General features: G+C 46.7%; 1 protein-coding gene across 1 annotated transcript in view; it reads left to right on the top strand.

The window, feature by feature from the left end:
* The first annotated feature begins 3,717 nt into the window (after positions 1–3,717).
* Positions 3,718–24,339, top strand: part of LOC8029827 (beta-glucuronidase) — a 47,164-nt gene continuing 26,542 nt past the window's right edge. The window contains exons 1-2 of the mRNA XM_042293891.1: positions 3,718–3,956; positions 15,407–15,649. Of these exons, the coding sequence (XP_042149825.1) occupies positions 3,753–3,956; positions 15,407–15,649 (447 nt within the window). The 5' untranslated portion in view covers positions 3,718–3,752. The remainder of the gene's footprint in view (positions 3,957–15,406; positions 15,650–24,339) is intronic.

Below are 24,339 nucleotides of genomic sequence, written 5' to 3'. Positions count from 1 at the left end.
GCTCATTCTCCGCCCAAAAGCAGCACTAGGTCACAACCAGATGCCAAAGTTATGTGATTTTCTGAAAATTTCAATGGGAAAATGGAGCCCGTTTTTGCCCGTTTTCGGTTTCTGGTGCCATAGAGCCCCATGCAGTCGAAAACAACGTCGGCCGTTATTTTCCCATTGAACTTTTCAGAAAATCACTTATATAACTTTTGAATAAGGTATCGGATCGGGCTAAAACTTTGACATCTGGCTGTGACCTCTAGCGCTACCTTTGGGCGGAGAATGAGCGTTTGGCAATGCCTAGTTTAGTCTTGCGGTAAAAAAAAAAAAAAAAATCCTGTAATTTTTTTGGTGACAGACTGTACATTGCTTAAGCTATGTGCAAAAGCTATCCACAGATCCAGAATCTTTGCCTGGCCAGTCATGCATTTACCACTGGATTCGTATTAAAATTAATTATTATAATTTATTGCTTAGAATGAATTATTAACCTCGGCATTTTTTTTTTTTTTTTTTTTTTATTATGACTCCCGCACCAGTCTTGCTTTGGCTTTACCAAACTAAACATCTAAACCTGAGTGTCATTTTTTGTTTTCCAGCCTCGTGGTTTTGGTCAAACTAAACACCCAGCTACCTAAATGAGACACCTGACCGCCCGAAAAATAGTTAATTTGTTTTGATATTTTAGGTAGTTAATTTCTCAAGCTAGAATTTTGGAAACCCATGTCTATCACGTCATCACATTTTCCTGGAAATCCACGAAGAGCCAAACACATGCACGACAAAAAGGCCGGCCCGTCTCGTTGCCGCCCGCAGAGCCGAGAAAGCAACGCTCGGTCACGGACTTCTAGAAGATTCGCGTTCATTCTTGCACCAGACTTAACTTCCGCCCTGATTTCTTGTTCTCGAAAGTGCCAGTTCATCCTCGCACCGAGCACGTGACGCTCGAACTTTCTTTGCCGAACTTTCGAGATAGTGACGCACTGTAGATAAGCAGCTGCCCGCGACATTGTAGAGTCAGTCTCGCTCTCGCTCTCTGTTACGCTGCCGCTTCGCCGCCATGTTTCTGCTGCCGCCCTCGACGCTCTTTACTTTTTTTGTTTGGCACAAGTTCGACGATAAAACCTTTATTTTTAACTTCACTGCTCGTCCTCTCGTCACCTTCATTCGTGACAATATAAATCTGATCACATTGAAATATGTGTAATTGGCTTCTGAAATATCCAATAGCGGCGCACGGGCAATTTTATATTTTTCAACGCGTCGGTGGTTTTGTTATGCATGTGTCTCGTCATTTGGCTCAGGATGATTTTCGTGATTTTTTCTGCCCACATTTGCTGGAGACGTGAGCTCGGAGCGTAGGTAATTGGCCCCCTTGCACGAGAACTGGCGCAGCCGTGCGCTCCAAAGAAAGCTCGTGCAGAGAAGAACAATCCAGGGACCAGGGATGTCAAATTCAGGACATAGAAATATACCCCACTGTATCGAAGCGCCACCACGCACGATTTCTCGCATTAATGTACAGGCCTGGAAGGCGATCCCACCGCCATCTATTGGTTCAGAATCACACTAGCCAAGGATGGGGTTGCACCTTAAAGGACCCGGGCCAGGCAAGGGGCTTGCATTCAAGTCTACAGGGCGGGCCGAAAGAAGCCAAACCGGCCGTTAATTTTTTTTTATTGTTTTTTTCCAGCAGCAATGTTTTTTTGGAAGCTTGTTCGGTGGTTGCGGGGGTGACCACATTGAGGAGGCCCAGATGCTCAAAGCATGTGTGTGTGTGTGTGTGTGTATGCGTGTTTATTTGACTCGCAGTCTGCACAGCGAATGCTCTTTCAGAGCACCAGCGCTCATTTTTGTGCCCTGCGTCGCCGCCGTCGTACAGTCGCTTCTACCCTTCAAAACGCACACATACGCGCCTACACAATGAGTACCCTAGCAGACGTACACCTTATATGTACGTGCGAGTGCGTGTATCCACAATACGGCTTATGGGCTCCCCTTTAGGGGTGCTTTTCCTAAACAATTTCTCGCAGACCACCGCATGAGACGGAAGTATTTGTGTTTATCATTTTTTTCGGTTGTACACGGTGGAAGTGAGCAAGTTACAACTTTGCCCGTCTTTTGTCCGAACCCGTCGCGACGTTTTCCCTCCTTATCAACTTTGGCGTGTGGTTTTGTTTACTGTTTCTTGCCATTTTTTGTTTTTCAGTCGTTTTTCATGCGCGTGCTTGCTCACGAAAAAAACTATCGGTGTGTGTGTGTGTGTGCGCGCGTGCGTGCGCGCGTGCGTGCGTGCGTGCGTGCGCGCATGTGTGTGTGTGCGTGCGTGTGTGTGTGTTTTATGAGCTGCTTAGGCGCGTAGATTCGTCCACCTAAAAATAGCAGCAAAAAAAAAAAAAAGAAATGCTTACTTCAGTAACCATGGGGCACCGTAGTTAACATGCATAACAGCGGCAAACGAGCTGCCATGCCGCGCATTCTGTGAGCTATTCATACTGGGCGAAAATAGAGCGAGCCTCTGTGGGCGCGTGAGACCGGCTCTCGAAAATAGATAGCGGGCCGCGGGTGGGCCCGGGCCCAAGAGGCAGCGGGCCGGGCTGCTGAATATCGGCCCGTGCAGATCTCTAAGCGTGATCACCTGGTGAAAGACAGACGTACGACTCGTTCAGCGAGCACGTTGCATCCACCGCAGTATCAGCTAAGGGCTGAACGGAGTTTAGTGGTTCCGGCTCACGAACTTAAAACGACAGCAGGCACCGCCGTGTTGCACGCTCTGACGTGCCCGCGTGATCAATAAAAAATAGCACAAGGACGACGGAAGGAAGAACGAGAAGCCAGGAGAGAGCGTGTTACCGCACGATGGGCTCGTAATTAAAACAGATCGTGCTTGGATTCGGATGGGACTGGTCGTGTCTCTTTTTGACCCTGTGCGAGCGTTCTTGGGCCCACTGAGAATATTACGATGGCGACGAGAATGGGAGACGAGCGGGCGACGAGAGAAACGTTTTTTTTATTATTTTTTTTTTCTTTCTAGCTTTTTTGCCGTCCCCTCCTAGCATGATATCCGCGCCCGGTCGCTGCGCATAACGTCTGGTTCTAACCTCAAGCCTCTTACCCGCTGCTTCACAGTCTTTCCTTCGGTTTGCATTGTCGCCCACCATGTCGGCTGCAATCTTGTATTTTCTCAAAAGGTAGGCTTCGACCCGCAACGTGCTTCACTATTTCCGTGGTTCTTTTTGACATTTTTCTATCGGCTAACTTCGCAAAGGACAAATCTTTTTTTTTTTCTTTTTTCGCGCCATTGCGTTGCGTTGTTTTAGCTACGGAGCCTTCTTACCCTGTCATAGCGAATTTCTGGATGTTTGACGTTCACTCGACATCCGACCCTTTGTCCTTGAGATAACTCATACCACTGCCATTTACCGTCATAACTCAAAATATCGCTTTTCTAACGGCGGTTGTTCCGCCGCCACCTGTCTTTCCAACTGTTCCCGACAGGCACCCTTGCGTGGCCGGCATGGAAGCGTGCAATCTCGATGGTAAAGTGTGAAGACGCGGAGCGATAGGCAAGTGCAGAGGCGATCGAAGAGATTGCAGAAGAACCCGATCCGAAACTAGACCAGGCCAAGAGGCAGCTGCTGAGATAGCAGAGTCCCCGTGGCTATTTATCGAAAGAGCGCTATCAGCGGATACGAGAGTTCGCGTAGAATTTCTTGTGGCTCCCTCGCAGACGCCTCCACAGCAACAACGCGCGAGGAACCGCGATGCAGCGACAGCACGGTGTCCTGCCAGCGCTGTGCGTCATCGGGGCCACCGTCCTGGGTTGCGGTGGGTCCCTGCTCTACCCTCGCGAGTCTGAGAGTCGTGAGGTGAAACTCCTGGACGGTGTCTGGAAGTTCCGCGTCTGCACCCAGGAAGACCAGGATGCCGGATTTCGGGAGAAATGGTTCGCTCGTCCGCTCGAGAAGGTGCGTATACTGGCTACAGGTTCCGCTAAACCCACCAAACTATCTTCAGAGAAACAGAAAATCAAGTGATCCACGCTACATAATAGGAAGGTGCCAGTGTGCCAGTCTGTCCTCTCGTCGTAGGCTTCTAAGCCGTAGCATAGCCTCCTCTATACTCACAAAAACCTGGCAGTTCAACGACGGGGCCATTAGACTGCCCGGTCGCAAATTTGGAGCGCGAGGATCTAGTAGCACAGAGCACTTCTCGGGGAAGCTGGACGTCAACGCACAGCTTTTGGCAGCGGCAAGGACCCGAAACACACTTGTTCGCTCGCGAGAAGTGTGTTTCGGCGTCTCGCCGCTGCGGGGCGCCAGTCACGTGTCTCTCCTCTCATCCGTTGTCTGCCTCTCCACCTTTTCAATTTCGGCAACCGCTTCTCGTGGCGATCTGCTAGGCTTTATGGGTATATACGAGGCTATGCCTTAAGCCGCATTGCTCATATATCACAAAAGAGACGCGGTGTTCGCTTCGGACATGACGAGAGAATTATCCACAGACACACCTTACGAATTTTCGAAACATGTTTGCTTCATGTGTATAAAACATGTCTGCAGACAGTTTTTTTTTTTTGTATGACCAACATGACAGGGCCGTCGTGCAAGGAAGAAACACGCCTTAGAAAGAGTCTTTAGAGTGCCTTTTGTACAATGTGTCATCAGTGTTACCGCGGCTTGACAAGTGTACACAACGGATTTGGTCAAACTCAAACGGAAGTGTGTGAACGAGCATGCATTCCAGGCTCATCCATGCTCTCCATCCTTTGCCTCGTAGTCTGCTCCTTACCCTAAGCTGCAAGAACAGGCAAAACATTTTGAGGACTTGCGCGATGCCGCAGGCTCCATTGACTCGAAACTCGGGAGAAAAACGCGGAAGATGATGGCTTCCGCGTTTCCCTCCCGAGTTTCGAGCGGCAGCCCAGACGCTGAGAGAGCCAAGTCAGCGAGTGCGTGCAAAAGAACGGTCGAAGTTGCTCCGCCGTGCAAAAGGGAACTGGCAGATTTGTGCATGATATATGAAGTAACGGTGAAGACTACGTCACGACTTTGTAAGCATGGTGGCATCTCATGGTGGGCAAATTCAAACGTTCCGCGATCTTTCAAAAGAAAAAGAAGTCAGTTCGGTGAATCAACAATGCAGTATATGACTACCAGACAGAACCCTTTCTTAATATACTCAACCTTATTCCAGCCATGTTTACCTATAATTACACCTAAGACAAGCGACGAAAATAAAAATTAATATTCATTAATGGATCAGATAGTTGATTTCACACAAAATTCAAATTTTTATATCGTTCGCGATACAAATGTCTTGGGAAATACCCACACAGCAGAACAAATCACGGTACCTAGATGCTGACACAAAGATTTCCATCATTACTAAATAATTGAACGAGAAGCAACATCACTGTTGAAACGCTGACGCCACATTCCATCAAATTATGTTTGTGGAACATATCGATACGTGTATAGATTGTAACAATGCGTCTTTTCGCATATTTGTGCGTTTTATGTATTCTTTGTTTTGTTCTTTCGTTGTACGATCGTATCTTTTTATCGTCTGTCCGCCTCTGCCGAGAAAACGGGGATTGGCCTCGTTAAGCTAACATTTGTTGTATTCCTGTTTAAGACACGTTTACACGCTTGCAACCGGCTACGACCGACTGGGACAAGTCTCTTGCTACCGCTTATGACCGGATGAGCTGATGCGTGGCAGGTCGAAAGTTGTCGCAGGAGGCTTAACCCCTTAAGTTATTCCGTTCACACTCTTGCGACCGAGTTGTTCCGTTCACGCTCTTGCGACCGAGTAAGACCGAGAGAGACCAGACCGGTTTTTAAGTCTTTTGCGACTTCCTAGGACCGGATGCGCTGCCGCGGAGCTGGTCCTAAAAGATCGCAAGAGGTTTAAAGACCGGTCTGGTCCCTCTCGGCCTTACTCGATCGCAAAAGTGTGAACGGGCCTTTACGCTTCCGTCGTCCGCACAAATGTAAAGACAGATATGGACTGAACATAAATTTAAAAAAACATAAATTTGAATAGATTTGTATTACCAGACTGCACGTTGTCTACAAAACAAATGTATCACAAATACTGTAATATCTAGTGCGTTCTAACAATTATCATACATAGTTATATTAGATGTTAGTTTTGATGTGTCTAGAGCCTGTCAAAGGCGGCACCGGCACTGTTGTAAGAGAAAACGATAACCTACTGAGAGCGGTGAGCGCACGAACTGTCCTCCACTGCGGACTGATACGCCGTGCCGACAGTAGCGCATCGCGTTGAGAGAGAACCAATCTCACGAGCCCAGTCCCTTTGTAATTCTTTCCCTTCTGTTCACTCACACTCGTCATATATTGATTCGATTCGCTACAAAGGCATCAATATAAGCGCAGCAAATATAATGCCTAGCAATTCGCAAAAACAAAAATTTGAAGATGTGGATTTTGTTGAAGACAAATTAAATGTCCTATTCCGCTTTGATCAAGGAAATGACGCTACAAGGGTCGTTCAAGGTTGACTGGGGTAATTCTTGCTACAGAAGGAATGAAAAACCCGAAGAGCACTAAACTATATCACGTTTTTTAAAGTGTTCCTAGTGGACAACTGGGCACCGCTGCCATTGTTCTGGCAGCTTCCCGATTCTTTTGGCGTAGAAATAAATGTATAGCGGCTCCCATGCAGTCCCGGGCAGTTCATTTGTTACCGGCTGTCGTCCTTCGGAAAAATGTTGGCACCAACCGTACATTCTTAGTCGTGACATAGTTTTCTAACCCTACTCTGCTTCCAATCTTTTAAAAATTTCAGCTGGTTTTATTTTTTTTTTTTTGTCAAATACTTTAACATGCGCCATTTCTTCACACTTATAAAAGACGTTTCTCGCCACCATGATAGCTAGAATACCTGCGCAAACTACAAATACGTCGTTCAGGGAGCGGAATATTCAAGAAGGGTTACCCTAATGTCCTCCCCAAGTTTAACTATGCTACACTTTTTTGAGCGATTAATTATAGAGTAGAGTTTTAGTGAATTGTGGGTTGCATTTCATTGTATTTTGGCAGTCCTCAACATTATCGTTGATATTGAGGGTTACACATGAACACACGTGTAAAAAGCCGACCAAAAAACGCGCAAATATTGAAAGTGAAAAACATATTGCAAGAAAAAGACACCATATTTTTAAGCGTATTTGGCTGATTTCGCAATCATAACAGGAGCTTATTATTTTTATACACGAAATATGAAAATTGAAAGATAGAAAATCAGCATAAAACCCAAAATCTTTTTGTTTTGCAGAATACTGTCGTTTTTCGACTTGCATCGCCCGACAAGTCCTATTCGTCGTTGTAGTTTGTAAAGTGTTTCCCCAATTTCCTGAAAAGTCCACGAAGACCAATAATAAAGACTTGCAAAAAAAGAAGTCGACGAAGGTCAAAACAGAGATAGAGTTTAGAGTAATATATATATATATATATATATATATATATATATATATATATATATATATATATATATATATATATATATATATATATATATATATATATATATATATACATATATATATTCTATTTTCTGCGGTCCGACGTTATTGGTGCCTCGTCATTCATCGGGCCTCTTCTGTGAATAGCAATGATTGGCTCTTCTTGAACGTTGCAGAAGAAGAATACACGCGCAGGCATTGTTCATAATGATGTCGACCTATTTTCGAATAAATATTGTAGCTTGTTTAAGCAAGTTATTTTTAATTTCAGTAAATATAGTCGATTTTTAATGTCCGTTATTAAAGCGTGTATAGGAAACGCAACTCCTTACTTTGGAAACACATTTCTAATGAAAATAATATCCGAGAAAAGGACTCCATAAATTCCTGTTGCATCATCAAGAAGCAACCTTCTGGAAGCCTCAAGCCGGATGGTCTAAGGCTTCCAGGAGTGTTGGTATGGTAAGCAGTAAGACAGTAAACCCTAGCTCCTTGTTCAAATTTAAGCAACAAGCCCCTAAACTGCGGGAGAGAAAAAAAAAAAAAAAAAAAAATCTGTCTTACATTATAAAACATCCTGTGCGCCTACTTTCTCTCAAGCACGAAGTAAAAAAGCCAATCGCTGCGATGTAAAGGGGGCCTCGACAAATGAAGGAGCTGTAAATAAATTTGGGCCTAGATACAGAGTCTGCGATGTTGTACTCAGCATAACGTAAGCAAGCTGAAACGTCATGCTCTATATGTCAAAACACACTTTTTTTTTTTTAGGACTGAAAAAATTTTAGGGTCGCCATTTTGCCGAGCTTCGTCTGTAGACTGCAGCGATTGGATTTCCTTCGTGCTTTGCGAGAAAACAGACGCACTAGAAATCTCAGTGTAGAGACCTTTACATCGCTTATCCCCGGGGCGAAAAATGCTGAGTCACTGATCTGTGGACGCATGCGCAGCGTCTGATATGTCGCACAACAGAGCAATCGCACATGCTCATAAGGCGGTCCGCAGCCCAGCAGACAAAGATGGCAGCGCGCAGAAGACGATTTTTGCGAACTCTGGCGTCACGGCCCAGCGGTGGCGCCACTGTCGGCACTGCGCATCCGCAAACGCGTACTTCGAGTGAATCTGGTGTTTGGGCTCGCACAGTGCCCACTCCCGGTGTGAGGCAAAGGTGGACTTGTTTGTAAACTCTATGAATTGGTCTATAACATAGTAGTAACAAGTTCACCTATATGTCCTATACCAAGAAGACAAAGCTACGCATCGGACGTGTGTTCTAGTCTCCTCTATTTTGATTGAATATTTTGCTTACGTCGACTCTATATCAGCAAGTAGCTTCACAACGTCATCGGGAGGTCCCTATAGTCCCCTCCAGGGCCTTCTGACCCTTCGATCCGGTTTTTAAACCGGCGAGGTATGGACACCACGACCGCCCCTGCAACTGCCATGGATGAAACACCCGACCCGACCGCGCAGGATGACGCCGCAAGCCTGTCCGACTCGCTGATTGAAGACACTGAAGGTCCCTTCCAGGAAGTGACATGCAGAAAGAAGAGACGCTGCAGCAGTCACAACTCTGGCTCCAGCGACGCGACCATCGTCACCCTCCCAGAGCCGACAGTTGGTCTGGTGGTTCTGTTCACGCCACTGGATTTAGACGTGAGCATCGACTTCATTGATTCGGTCCGCGTCTCTTATACCCTGGAGACGCTGGTGCCCTCATGCGTCATTGAGGCTCGATTCAACAGGCGAAAAAATCTTCTCGCGGTTGACACCCGGAATGGCCAGACAACGCGGGTGCTTCTAGGCTTGACCACGCTTTGCGGCATGAAAGTTCGAGCCTTTGAGCCCCGTGGAAAAGTTTCCAGTGTAGGCATCGTGCGCAACGTTGACATCGCTCTCTCAGACACCGAGATCGTCGCAGCGCTACGGTCAAGTGTAAGCATCCGTTGTGTTCGTCGGCTTGGAAAATCAAGCACAGTTCGCATTGAGTTTGCATCTGCCACACTTCCCCAACACATCTACGTTGGCTTGGTCCGGCATGAAGTCGACCTGTACGTTAACAACCCTCTGCAATGCCACCGATGCGGGCTCTTCGGTCACGTTGCGGCTGGCTGCAAGAGGAAGTTGGCTTGCCTCCGCTGTGCGCAGCCCCACGCAACTGCGCAGTGTGACGCCTCTGACCTCCACTGCGTAAACTGCAACAAGTCGCATGAAGCAACGTCTCACATATGCCCGTTCTGGCAGGCCGAGCGCACCGTGTGCCGCTATCGCTGCGAGAACAACGTGCCGTTTGCGCAAGCACGAGCAGCATTTGACAAGCCTACTGATGCACAGGCTGTGCCGGAAGCACAAGCTGCACCAGAAGTCGTCGGCTCTTCCCCGGAACATCCACAAAGGCGAAGACATTCGCGACGACGCCAGGTGCAACAAAATTGCGCTGATAAATCGACCTCTTCACCTCTCCCCGAGACATCAAGTGCAGTAAACATCGATCCAGGTACCACGTCGGTCCCCGTGTCCACCGTCAACGAAAACGAGAAACGAAGCTTCAAAGACGTACTGTGCAGCAGCTCTAGAACGTCGGCTCCTCAATTGCAAATGCGGCCTACACCAAAGCCTGCACAGAAACTCCCAGACACCGCACCGAAAATCGCAGATTCATGTCCGCCTCAAATTTTCTCCGGCTCCTCTTCGTTCTCTAGCATCGTTCGCCAGATATTCATTGCAGTACGAGAATTTTTACCATTCATAAAGTACTCATGGGCAGGCAAGTTACTGCATTTCATTGGACTGATAGAACCTTTAATCGAAAGCTTCCTGCGATGAAGGTCCTTATCATGCTTAGCATTATCTATATGGCAGTCTGTCCCTTAATTTTACAATGGAACGCCCGCAGCATCGCCTCTAAACTACCTGAGTTGCAATATTATCTTGCCTCTACGCCAGTGCCTATACTTGCAATCTCGGAAGGCCGGCTCCCACCTGCATCTCGAATTCAGCCATATGTTCATTATGGAAGTGCCGTATCTGACCCAAACAGCCTGTCGCGAGCTTCGGTTTTTGTTCACTCCACCATTCAACAAGCTGCAGAAGATGTGTCACATCTGTGTACCGAAACAGCAGAGTTCGCGGCTTGCACTGTCATATTTGGTTCTTTTAGGATGACTATTGTATCCGTTTATATATCTCCTGCGGGTCGCTTCGATGCGAAGAGCATTCGAATTTTACGTCGACAGTTCCCCGGTTCTCTGCTTCTATGTGGAGTCTTTAACGCGCATCACCCTTTGTGGGGTAGTGAACGCACGACGCCGCGGGGCACATCTCTTGCAGACGCCATTGAATCTACAGACTTGGTGCTCTTTAATGATGGCTCTCCAACATTTTTCGGCCATCGCGGGAAGCCTAGCGTCCTCGACCTTAGTTTCGCCTCGCCCGATCTTGACGTATATTGGTCGCTGGACATGGACACGCGCGGAAGCGATATCATCTCCCAGTCTTGATGAGTATACCCAGGGTAGGCCGCTTGCCGCGTCGTCTGTACCATGTAACCAATTGGGACCTGTTTCGGAAAAGTCTTCTGTCTCTCGATCCGTCAGAGGATATCCTAAAAGCCATTCCAAGCTGCCTCGTCCAATCTACAATAAAAATCACACTCAGAGTATCGCAACCTAGCCCGGACTTGAAATTTCTTCGTCTTCGGGCAGCTCGCCGTCGTGCCCAGCGCCGTGCGCTCCGCTCTGGCAAGATCGCCGATTGGGTGGAGTGTCGCCGTATAACTTCAGCCTTACGCCGGCACACCCAAATACTTCGTCGCAGACAATTTCGCCAGTTCTGCTCGTCGCTGACCCCATGTACACCGAAGCCGAAGATCTATAAAGTGCTCAGAGGTATGAGTGGATCTCCGACACCTCGAGACGTGTTCGTTGCTCTTAGTTTAAAAACTGGCTTGGCATTATGTCAACTTGCCGACGAATTTGCGATACGCTTTGTCGTTGCTCCACGCTCTGTAAGGTCATCGCGGCCCCTATCGCTGACTGGCCCATCGCGAAGTCCGCAGAATCTAGACCACCCCCTTACCATGTCAGAACTGGAAGCTGCTCTTCGAAGATGCAAGCGTCACAGCGCTCCCGGGCCTGATCACATAACATATCAAGCATTACAAAATCTCAGCTATCAGTCACGCAGCTCCTTACTCGAACGTCTAAATTCAGTTTGGTCGTCGGGTGTGATCCCTCAAGAATGGAAACACGCATTAGTTACACCCCTTTTAAAGCGCGGCAAGCCCTCCTCGGAGTTGTCATCCTATCGCCCGATATCTTTGACATCATGCGTTGGCAAGCTTTTAGAGCGCCTGGTCCTTACACGCCTTCAGTGGTTCCTCGACGATACTGAAGCTCTTCCCCCTGAGCTCGCAGAATTCAGAAACGAACTTTGCACCGCTGACTGCATTGCGACTCTCACGTCAGCATTGGAAGACGCCCGTTCCCAGGGACATACAGGCTTGGCAGTATTTTTAGACGTGGAACGCGCATTTGACTTTGTTCCCCATGATGTTGTTCTTGCGTGCTTGAGACATCTTGGCGTAACGGGAAGGATGTTAAGATATTTCGAAGACTTCCTGAACGGCAGGACTATCAGTGTCCGCCTGGGAACGTTTCAAGGTGCTGATCGCCCACTGCTGCGGGGACTACCTCAAGGTAGCTGTCTAAGCCCGACACTCTTCAACGTCGTAATGGCAACGCTACCACTGTGCATGGACTCATCACCTCATCCTAGTGGTATGATAATTTATGCTGACGACATTTGTTTGTGGGCTTCCCATTCCGATCGCCGTATACTTCGCCCTTTTATGCAAACCTGCCTTAAGCGAGTTGCAAACATGCTGGAAGACCTCGGCCTCTCCATCTCGGCAGAAAAGACGGCTGTGCTCGCATGTTCCCGCCGTCCTCTTCGCCACGGGTTTCCACGTTTAACTTTATCTAGGATCCGATTGCCACGTGTGCGAAACTACCGTTATCTGGGCGTTGATCTCGACTCGCGGCTCTGCTTTCGTCGCCACGTAACTACTCTTGTACGGCAGAGCACGATGACAACCTCTCTTATTCGTAGGCTTCGTGGCCTTGATTGGGGACCAACTCCTCGAGCCCTAACTAACGTGCATCTAGCGCTGAACCTGTCTCGGATTCCTTATGTCGCGCCGTACTTGCCCCCTACTCGCTCTCTGTGGGATCAGCTGGAACGACGTCATCGCGCTGGACTAAGGATGGCCCTAGGACTCCCCTCTTACTCTCGAATAGAGGCAACGTGGATTGAGGCCCAGGAAATGCCAGTATCTTTGCACGCTAAGGAACGGGCTCTTCGCCATCTGGTTCGACTCGCCCAGTCGAGCAGCGGTGGTTCTCTTTACGAGGATATCCAACGGCGGCATTGTTCTCATTATGGAAGACGCTGCAACACTTTGATAGAGGCGCTCGGATCTACACCAGCTGTTCAGCGTTCTCCAGCTGATTCACCGTGGAGTGAGCATCTATTCACCGTATATGATGACATCCCTGGCTTTCATGGAAAATCACAGCATTCCTCGCTGGTCAGCCGCGCCTTGACGGAAGACGTCCTGGCGTCCCGCCACGCTTCATTTAAGATCATATTCACTGATGGCTCTGTTAATCTCATTAACGATTCCGCGTCTGCGGCATACCATGTCCCATCAGAACACCATTCTTGGTCAGGACGGCTTGATCACGCTGTTTCATCGACTACGGCCGAGCTTTGTGGAATTCACGCAGCTCTTCTTTATATCTCGAAAAGGCCACCAGAAAACTGGCTGCTCGCAACGGACTCCCAGTGTGCAGTGCGAAGCATTCGAAGTGGCAGAGGCGTTAATGCCAACATGACTCGTGAGATATTTAACTTGGGACGTCTACTTGTTTTCCGAGGCTGTAACATTCGAGTGCAATGGATACCTTCACATGTTGGCATTCTTGGCAATGAAAAGGCAGATCAACTGGCTTCCAACGCTCTGCTCCTACCTACTGCTACTTTACAGCTTCCGACCCAGACTGACTCAAAAATAGCAATCCAAACCTGGATACAGCAGAGACATCCGGTTTCAAGAATTGCAGCGCATGACCCGCCTCCCCCGGCATGTACGCGGGGCTTAACACGCAAGTTTGCTTCCCTTCTTCACCGTCTTAGATCAGATTCCGCTTATACAAACGTTAACTTGTACCGGGTTGGAAAAGCGGTCAGCCCTAATTGCCAACACTGTGACCAACAAGAGACAATTGAACACATATTTTGTTAAGTGCGAACACTACGCATCCGAACGAATTGAATTCTTGAACTGCCTGAGAGGGCTGGACATTCCTTTCACGCTCGAAGCTACATTATTTCCGAAGGGACCAACTTCCACGTGCATACGGCTGAGAAAATTTGTGTTTTGTTTTTTGGGCGCGTGCGAACTACTCTCAAGACTGTGACTGTGACGTGTAAGAAACTTTAGAACGGTAGCCTATACTTCGTTTCGCCTTATCTGCGGGCGGGGCCGGGGCTGAGAGCGCGGGACCAGCGCTTTTAGCGCTTCTCCCCAGCTCGCGTGCTCGAGCAGAGCCTGAGCGCGCGGAGCTTTCGTGCTCGCGCTTCCAACTTTGCCTTGGCTCGCACGTGGGGTGAAACGAAGTATAGTTAGGTCGATATAGACAATTGCAAGCATGGCGCCACAAGTGGTGCCCCATGCGTGCAAGCGCGTGCAACGCGCGGGTGAACGTAGCTTTGACAAGCTCGTAATCGCACGGGCGTGCCTGCTCGAGCAGAGACATGGCGGCGGCCAGTCGCCCAGCTTGCAATCGTCTATAAGTACTCTGATTATTTATTTTGTGCTTGCCGTTAAGACGAACTGTGACCAAAGTCACAGTTCGTCTTAACGGCCCTAATCATTTTTTTTTCGCCCGCGAAACGTGTTTAGTCATTATTTTGCTAACGCTTCCCTCGTCACCCCCGACCCCTTCATCACCATATTTTCCCTTCCCTCTCCCCGCATTCACCCTCATCAACCTACAATAACCCAGGCCCGTGAAACGTGCCCACCGTGAGTGAGGCAAATGTCACGTCTGGCAAACAATACAACCAACCAACCAACCAACCAACCTATACCAAACCACTATTCGCAAAGTTCAAAGCCATCGAAGACATTTACATTGCGTGGTGACTCTGAGAATCCTAAAGCCCATGCGGTACTCGGAACTCGCTAGACTGAGGCCAGCTTCCGCTGAACATTTCAACAACCTCAAAAATAATTCTTTTCATCACCTTTTTTTTTTTTTTTTTTTTTGCTGATTGTTGTCGTTTTTTATGTTATGAATATCAAAAGTGCAGACATTCAGACCTTCAATTGCCTTGTGATTGATAGAGAACTCTTTCTCTTTTATAAGAAACAGTGAATAAACGAAAGCAAGTATCCAGATAATAGCACTCTGTGGGTCTGGTCAATAGTCGCGCGCCAAAATGTTTTTTTCGGATTAGCTTAGAATTAATCAATGACTCTTTTTTTACGATGTGTCCCTTACGGGAGACAAAATAAACATAAACAAACGCTGGTTGCGCAAACGGCAGCAAAGCCCTAGTTACGCGCATGCTGACACATGAGCGAATAAGCAAAACCGTACGTTATTCTCTTTTTGGTGGCACTTATTCGGAGCCGAAAGCAAGATTCCTAACCGTACCCTTGCGTACATGCAATTCTCTTCAATTCGCGCTGTAAATGGCACTCTCTACGCTGTTGAAAATGTTTGCTCGGAAAGGCAAGATGCCGACAAATAAACTGACATCACTTCGAACGTCGTAATGCCACAGTTCCACTTAGCACAACCGACGATTGCGAGAAAAAAAAAAAAAAAAAAAAATCTCGCATCGCTTTTGGGAAATTTGCAGTCCGGACGGGTGATTCCGATGCCCGTTCCTGCGAGTTTCAACGACATCACCCAGAACGCGACCCTGAGGGACTACGTGGGCTGGGCCTGGTACCAGACAGAGTTCTTCGCGCCGAGCGGCTGGTTGAATGGCGAGGGCCGCGTGTTCCTGAGGTTCGGGAGCGTCCACTACACGGCCGTGGTCTACCTCAACAACCAGCAAGTCGCCAAGCACGTGGGCGGACACCTGCCCTTCGGCGCTGAGGTGGGTGCATTGCGGTAGCACTTGACGTCAAACTTCTTGCACGTACGAGATGATTCTACGGACGAGAACGTCCCTATAATCATGTGTGCCGTTATAGTCGTTGGAGACTTTTAGCAAACCGTTACCGTGTCCTGCGTACCGCACCACCGGAGCCTTTGAAGCACGCTTTTGAGCGCGCGCCCCGCGGTCACGGTATCACCCGGTCGCGCGCCTACAAGCAGGCTTCAAAGGATCCGGTATAGTGGGGTACGCGGATTACAGTAACCGTTTGCTAAAAGTCTCTATTTACAAGGTTAAAATACGGAGGAACTTCGATTGTCCCAACCCCGGCACGAGCCTCCAACCTTCGACAGCGCTTCCGCGTCTCGTGCACTCCGAGCGTACCCGCGCATTCAAAGCACTGCGGAAGGCCAGGCATTCGAAAGACGGGCCCTGCCGTTCTCACTCCGTCAGTGACCATATACGGATGGAAAGTGAGGGAGAGGAGGAAATGGAGTGCGCGAAGGGACGTCAGTACGCCGAGCTTTGATTGGAAATATTAATGAGTATAAACCCAAAGCAAGCTGCCTTTTTCTCTATACTGACTGTTCGGACAGTGCGTATAGGGACAAAAGCAGCTTTGCGTCTGCCACTATAATCATCCCAACCAGTGCTCTGCGCTCTGACGTCCCCGCGTGCTCTCGTCTCCTCCTCTCCCTCGGTTTCTATCATTAGAGCGGAAGTTTTCTGGTTGCTCGGGCGCCTGCACCTTTTCGTGTGATGGACTTCCCAGTCCAGCTGCCAGCACACGGAACCGCTTGCAGATGTTGGAACTTAGAGGATCTTATTACGTATCATGGGGGATTCGTGAACCATTGTGTATCCCGAGGGCCTCAGAAAGAGAATGTACTCGCTGTAATAGAAGAGTCCGGTTGCTCGTGCATGGTCCTCCGTATTTTTGTGTACTAGACGAGTTAGTATTTCAGGGTGAAGTGCAGTTTGAAACCGTAAACCCGGGGTTACACTGCTCGCATATCATACGAAATTCAGTCTGAAAATACGAGTCACCGCAATATCCATGGTTCGAACACGGCGCATCAAGTTTCGCCTTGAACTCATTGTCATGCGGCAGTCGAAGCACGGATCTCGCGTTGAGTCGCATTCGAGTCTGTACACAGGCTATCTTTTGTATGATGTACACAGGGTTTCCGAGAAACGATAACCGTGTTCTCCGGTCCGGGTAAATAAGCTATGCATTGCAGAAAGCTCAAACTTCGTGAGAATCTGACGCTAGCGGGGGATAGAACGCGAACATTTGAGAACATGAAGTTACCTCGATCAAAACATAAATTAGAAAAACAAAATTTCTCTAAGATCCTACGTCCACCTAAGCCTAATATCGATAGAACAAGAAATGACACGGTGGGAGCATGTAGCATCTATTTCAGTGAGAAAAAAATAAATGCTCAGCAAGAAAGAGCTGACATTGTTTTCTTTCTTGCAAACAAGTATTTTTTTTTCACTAACATAGATATTACAGGCACCCACAGTTTCATTTCTTGTTTTGACCATATTAGGCTTAGGTGGACGTCGGCTCATAGTAAAATTTTTATAAAGTAGTGAGTGCGCAGGCGAGCTGGTGGATGTTAACCATTTTGTTCTTAGCCCGAGACTGAGGCTCGGGCTAAGAACAAAATGAGTAAAATTTTGTTTTTCTTGATTATATTTGCATCCAAGTGACGTCACGTTCTCAAACTTCTGCGTTCTATACCCAACCTCCACCGTCACATTCTCACGAAGTTTGAGCTTTCCGCGATGAATAGATTTTTTTTTTTTTTTTTTTTTGTATAAGTTTATTTGAGACAGAACTTACAGAATGTCTCGGGGGACATGGCTAAAGGCACTTTGAAGTGCCTGACGAGGCCACGCCGCCCTTTTTGGCAACAGCGGTAGCAAAACAAAACAAGAGTGACATGCTTTCACTGCTATACAATAAAAAACAAACAGAAAAGAAGACAAATAACAAACAACCAGGGGTGTGCGAACACAGGTGGGCCAATTATCTATAATATTGCATTTTGCTACAACAGGTCAAAAAAAAAAAAAAACATTTTTGTGCTATTACATGCATTTATCATTCAAGAAGTTTAGGACATATTTTTCGTTGTTTTATTCATCCGTAAATAAAATTCCTTTCACACTTTTCTTATAACTAAGGAGTGACCTGGCGCTATTTAGAAAGTCTAAAATAGTTGGGTGTTTGTTCAAAAAATCTGGTATCTGAAAACTTAGCTTCTGATCTCCATAATTTGTCCGTGAACGAGATTTCATTATTACATTCTTTCTTAAATTGTACGGCCCAATTTTCACGGGGTACTTTGTATGGAACAGCCATTTGTCAGCATGAAATTGCCGCCAAATCTCGAGGGACAGTTTATATTTGTGTAGATCTCTTAAGTTTAATATTTGGTATGTTCTAAAGTATGGTGTGGCATTCCTAAAAAAATTTATGTTTCCAATTGCTCGTAATGCTCGCTTTTGTATAGATAAGAGACGATCTAAGTTTGTTTGGGACGTACTTGACCACACTAATAGACAATAACTTATACGGGAGTGTATGAGGGCGAAATAAATTTGACGTTTAGCTTTTTGGGGGAGATAATACCTTAATCTATTCGAAAGACCAACAGCTCGACAAAGATTTCCTATGATCGAATCAATATGGGGTGCCCATGATAAGTTTTCGTGGAATACAACTCCCAAGAAACGAATAGTTGAAGACTGCTGAATGAAAGAGTCCTGGAATTCTAATTTAAAATTTGACGGTAATGTCATTCCTTTCGGTTTAAATAGTAAGTACTTAGTTTTGTCTACGTTTAAATAAAGTTTATTTGATTTAAGCCACATGTCTAACCCCCTTAACCATTCGTTTGCCCTACCAAAGAGATCGTGTATGTCTACACCGGAGAAGAAAATATTGGTATCATCTGCATATAATACTATATTTGAACTACCATGTATGTTTACAATGTCATTGATATATACCAAAAATAGTATAGGTCCAAGAATAGATCCCTGGGGAACTCCATATCTGATGCGTTGAAAGTCTGACTTCACTCCGTTTATGGTTACATACTGAGTTCTGGACGCGAGATAGTTTTTAAATAATAATAACGCAACACCACGGACTCCATACAACTGAAGTTTCTTTAAGAGTATGTCATGTTGAACGCAATCGAATGCTTTTCTAAGGTCAAGGAATATGCCTAGCGTGTATACTTTTTGTTCTATGTTCTCAAGGATTTGTTCTTTTATTCCAAGCAGTGCAACTTCTGGTGACTTATTTTTCTGAAAACCGAATTGCTCCTTTACTAGAATATTATTTGAGGTCAAAAATTTAACAAGTCGTTTATTTATAATATTTTCAGCTAGCTTCGAAAAAACTGAAAGCACAGAAATAGGTCTATAGTTGTTTAAATCATTAACTGGTCCACCTTTGTGTATAACAGCCACACGTGCATGTTTCATTTTGTCCGGGAAGACGCCTGTAGATAGAATGAGGTTACAAACGTGAGCCAATGGAAAGCTGATTTCTTCACAAACGGCCTTTAAAGGTCTAGGCTTGATGTCATCAGTACCGGAAGCGCAGTCATCTTTTAGTGCCCTAATTAGGTCTATAATTTCACACTGATCAGTCGGATATAAGAAAAGAGAATCTAGGCAATTTGTCCTTATGAACTGTTCACATGGTAAATCTACGCGGTCATTTGAAGGAGCACCAGCAGTAACAAAGTGGGCGTTAAACCGGTTTGCTATCTGCTCTTCCGATAGCGCCTCATCGTAAAATGGCACTTTTCTAGGCGAGACGTTTTTAGAAGTTAACTCGTTTACTGTTTCCCACATCAAGCGGGGATTCCCCATAACTTCCGAAAACTTTTGCATGTAGTATTCACATTTTGCTTTTTTAATATCAGTGTTTAGTTTATTCCGTACTTTTTTAAACATGCGAAGGTCAGTTTCACTCCTTGTTTTTAAAAATATCTGATACAGCTTGTTCCGGTTTTTAATCCTTTGATATAATTCGCTAGATATCCATGGCTTGCGAGTTTTCTTATGTTTTTTTCGCACCTTTAAGGGAAAAAACGTGTTATACGCGGAAATAAAATGGGATAGAAAAACGTCATATGCCCTGTCTGCATCGTTTTCTCTCAAAACAATACTCCAATCTTGACACGAGATAAAATCCTTAAACCGCTGAATATTTCGTTTAGAACAATCCCTGAATAACGCTTCTTGTTTATAGCCGCGTGGCTGCTTACAAGGCAGAAGACAGTATATTGGTAAATGGTCACTTAGATCGCACATCAATGTGCCTGATCTCAAATCATCAGAAGGAAGATTTGTTATACAAAGGTCAAGAGTGGTTTCTGTTGTCGAAGTAATCCTAGTTGGTACATTTATTGTGTTTGTGCAGCCATACGATTCAAATATTTCTTGTAAACGCGTGTAAGATACATTGTCCGTGCCAGCATTAATGTTTAGATCTCCAACCAAGACAGCTTGTAACTTCATCGATACGCTTTGATCAAGTAACGTTTCTGAAAAATGAAGGAAATCACTCACGGATCCTGATGGAGGGCGGTACAAAAGAGCAAACAAGATGTCACAGCATTGTAATGCAATGCACTCAAAGTTGTCATCTACAATTTCGTATTCGGAAATTATGTTATATGAGAGCTCTGAACGAATATAAATGGCAACCCCACCACCACTCTTGAGCGGCATGCAGACACACAATCGTAGCCATCTAGCGCAACACAATCATCAGATAAGAACCACGTCTCACTAAAACAGATAATGTCAAAATGATGGTTGAGTTCGGATAAGAACAAGTTCACCTCATCGATTTTATTTCGTAAGCTTCTGGCGTTTAAGTGAAAAAGTGAAAGGTACGGCCTTTTCAAAGATGCAATGTCACGAGAAAAGTTTGACATAGAAGGTAACAGTGTTCAAATGATACGTCCTGCGATTTATTTCAGCCTGGCAAGATCCTCCTCACCGCGAACGACAACTGCTCGGTCACCGCTTTGTTTTCGAACTAACACTTTCCCATTCGCGTGCCAAACAAACGCGTAGCCTGACTTCTGCGCCCATTCCTTTGTTGCTGACAGAAGAGTGCGGGTGAGCCGTGTCATATTTTCACAAATGTATATGTTGTCTTTTCCTTTCTTGAGTGCCTGTTTTTTTCGGAGCCAAGAATCGCGAAGCTCCTGACTTGTAAAACGAACAATGACTCCTCGATTTTCGCCCGGTTTTGCTGGAAGTCTATGCAAAGCTGAAATGTCATTTTGGGCCACAGGCGGCACCTCCAGTTTTTTTGCCAGTTCATTTATTTTGTTCATCAAATCCTCGTTTTGTGTTTCTGGGATGCCATGAATTTCGACGTTCAAGCGACGACTATGCCACTCAAGATTATCCAAATCTTGCCTAATTTGAGCAAGTTTATTGGGTGAACCAACGCTCTCCAGCAGATTTACTCGTTTCGTCAGCTCCTTAGTGGCTTTTTCCTGTTCAAGTAACCGCCGTTGGAAGTCGTCAAACGTATCCGAGAGTACCTGTACAGACCTCTCAATAGCTCCGATCACACTGGGCGAGGTCATGAGCGAGTCAAGCTTGTTACTTATTCCCAGCAGCAGTAATGAGAAGTCTACCTCCGATTTCTGCGCTTTTGTTTCATTGCACCTTCCTTTGACCCCCCTGCACGCCTCACATTTCCACGTTTTCCCAACATCCTCAGGTTTTAGTTTCAGCGCTTCTTCGGTTTCACCAGAACAAGTGCCGAAATGAAACGTAAATTTACATTCAGAGCAACTGATCGATGGGCCATTATCGGGAACAGATAACCGGCATACGCAGCACCGTGACATGACAAATGCACAAACCGAGGGTACACTATCAGGCACCGCACTTTGGCAGCAGCGGCAGAGAGAGTAAAGCTAACATAAAATTATAAAAAATATTTCAACCAACCTGCAAAATACAGAAGCAGAGATTCAGCAGACGTGTCGACAGTTCGCTGCCGCTGCCGCCAAATGCGAAGAAACGCCCCGTAGAAACTTTTAGCGATGAGTGATGTCACTGGCGTCGCTGATGTCTTGGGCGATTTTGCTGCACAGAACAGCCTGACCTCTTGGCTCCCGCGATGAAAACTAAAAATCTTCGGTTTGACTTGACAACTTGAAAAGATGTCACACTGTTAACCAGGCCCTGGAGAACTTATAACTTGTGGGCCACCAGGCTTTGGCAGCTGCAAAATACAGAAGCAGAGATTCAGCAGACGTGTCGACAGTTCGCTGCCGCTGCCGCCAAATGCGAAGAAACGCCCCGTAGAAACTTTTAGCGATGAGTGATGTCACTGGCGCCGCTGATGTCTTGGGCGATTTTGCTGCACAGAACAGCCTGACCTCTTGGCTCCCGCGATGAAAACTAAAAATCTTCGGTTTGATTTCACAACTTGAAAAGATGTCACACTGGTAACCAGGCCCTGGAGAACTTATAACTTGTGGGCCACCAGGCTTTGGCAGCTGCAAAATACAGAAGCAGAGATTCAGCAGACGTGTCGACAGTTCGCTGCCGCTGCCGCCCACCTGGACCCCAAAAAAAAAAACGGTTCTTGTTTCTTGGAAACTCTCTGCATAAAAAGTACCCGCAATTCGCTCCCCCGCTGCAGACTAACCTCCCTGGATAAAGGGACTTTACTGCAGACGTGATGACAGAGGCATCTGGCGTGCACGCCTCAAGCACGTTCGAAGCACCTGTTTGCTTCACTGTCTCAAAGAACATGTCTGCAGACGGTCTTTTGTACGACCAATGTGAAAGGACTGCCACCTCAGCCAGTGTCTCTGCACACGGACTTTCGTATGATGTATGCTTGTTCTCTTCAGCGCATCGAGCTTTCAAACAACTGGACCAACTGGCCTCTCTAAAAGTAGCGCCATTGCCTTCACTGCCTGCTAGCCGGACACAAACGGATACAGACCAACATACCACTAGAAGCACTTCGTGTACCAGTTACGGAGCTTCCTATCTCGCCAAGGCTTTGTGCCCGAGTCAAAAACTTTCTGGCGCCAGCCCAATAGACGACGCGAGCGCCACGCGTGGCTGGCATGGGCGCTGAGAGCGCCGCGGGAGCCTCTGGTTTTTGTCAGCTCCGAGTTTTATCCTGATGCATGTTCTAGAACTGTAACAATTGCGACCTTGACCCGCGAGCGGGCGCAGACAGGAAAAGTTGTAGTTTTGGAATTTCCACATCACTTACGGAACCAGCTCCTATCTTCCTCGTTGTACCTCCAAAATGTCATTGACTTTTTTTTTTTTTTTAGCTGTCAAAACATCGCCGCTGTTTCAGTGAAGATCACACACATGATAACTTGCCGAGATGTGTTTAGTTTGTTTCGTCTTCTTTATTTTTTCGACGTCTGCCGGTTGTTTAAAGAAGTGCTATTTTTCTTTGTTGCTCCTGTAACCGCTCGTGCACCCGGGTACACAGCTCGTCGACACGGATGGTTCTACTTTTTTCGAGGGAATTTGGAGTCACGGAAGGGATGTGCTGACGCATGGAGGGTGGCATCATTAAATGTCGGTTGCTTGTCAAAAGAACTGTACTGCCTGTCTTCGTGCCTATCTGTTTCATAATTTCGTGTTTTCGATATTCAAGAATGTTTTACTGAACCGTACTTCCCTAGCTGTACATTATCGATCGATGCGAAGATGAACATGCGCGATATCGCTCGCAAGCATCCACGGCCGCCTCTGCATGACGCTGTTAGTACCAACGTACATAACCGTAACATGCAAAGGTTTGGAGCTGAGCTGACGGAGCCAGGTGGAGGCAGCGTCGCTCTTAATGCCCAGCCAGCCACTCCAAGCGCTAGCGTCGACTGTATAGGGTTCAACCCTAAAACATTTTGGTTTGGCCGCAAAGCGCGAGGATACAGACGACCAAACTTCACAGGTTGTTTGGTTGATCGGTTCGAGTTGCTATGGCCAATCGCCATTTCGGTCCATTCAAATCTTCGACGCTTCGAAAGGGTTGAAAGCATTCCTCGCCGATATAGGCGTTTATGCCGCTGTGCATGCAATTCATTTATCAATCATGATTATCTCCTCAGATATCTTACAATTGCATTGCTATCCTTGCGTATTTAAAGGCAGCAAATTTATTTTTTCAGTGCTGCCAAGCACCGGCGCCGCATATCGTAGCAGCGAGAAGATGTGCGCTTGTTTCGCCGGTGTGTGGATAACGAAATCTCGGCATTCAAGAAACGTCTATATAAAGCTACGCGTCACCAGCGAATCTAAATCGGCTCGAGGTCAAAGAAAACCTGCTCGTTCCATGAACCAAAATGGCAACCACACAGGGATCTTGGCTCTACTTTCCTAGGATCCAGTGACATTACCCTGGATTAAACCTTGGACGAGTGGTTCTAGACGAAACTGTACATTCCGTATTTCACTGAAGAAAGGAGCGATCCATCTCGGCACAGACAACGCCTTCAAGATAGCAATGCCATATAATGCCGGATGCAGAACTTCACATACCGAGGGCCACTGATCTGATCGAGGCAGGGACACGTGTCCTTGTTGACTGCACACGCGTGCTCCAGTCCCACGCTGACGAAGCAGCCTCCGGTTGGTGACGTAAAATTCTA

This window comes from Ixodes scapularis, unplaced genomic scaffold (genome assembly GCF_016920785.2).
Source record: "Ixodes scapularis isolate PalLabHiFi unplaced genomic scaffold, ASM1692078v2 PGA_scaffold5__190_contigs__length_132052651, whole genome shotgun sequence".
Taxonomy (NCBI): Eukaryota; Metazoa; Arthropoda; class Arachnida; order Ixodida; family Ixodidae; genus Ixodes; species Ixodes scapularis.
Note: the sequence above shows the minus strand (reverse complement) of the source record. Positions and strands in the feature narration are given on the sequence as shown.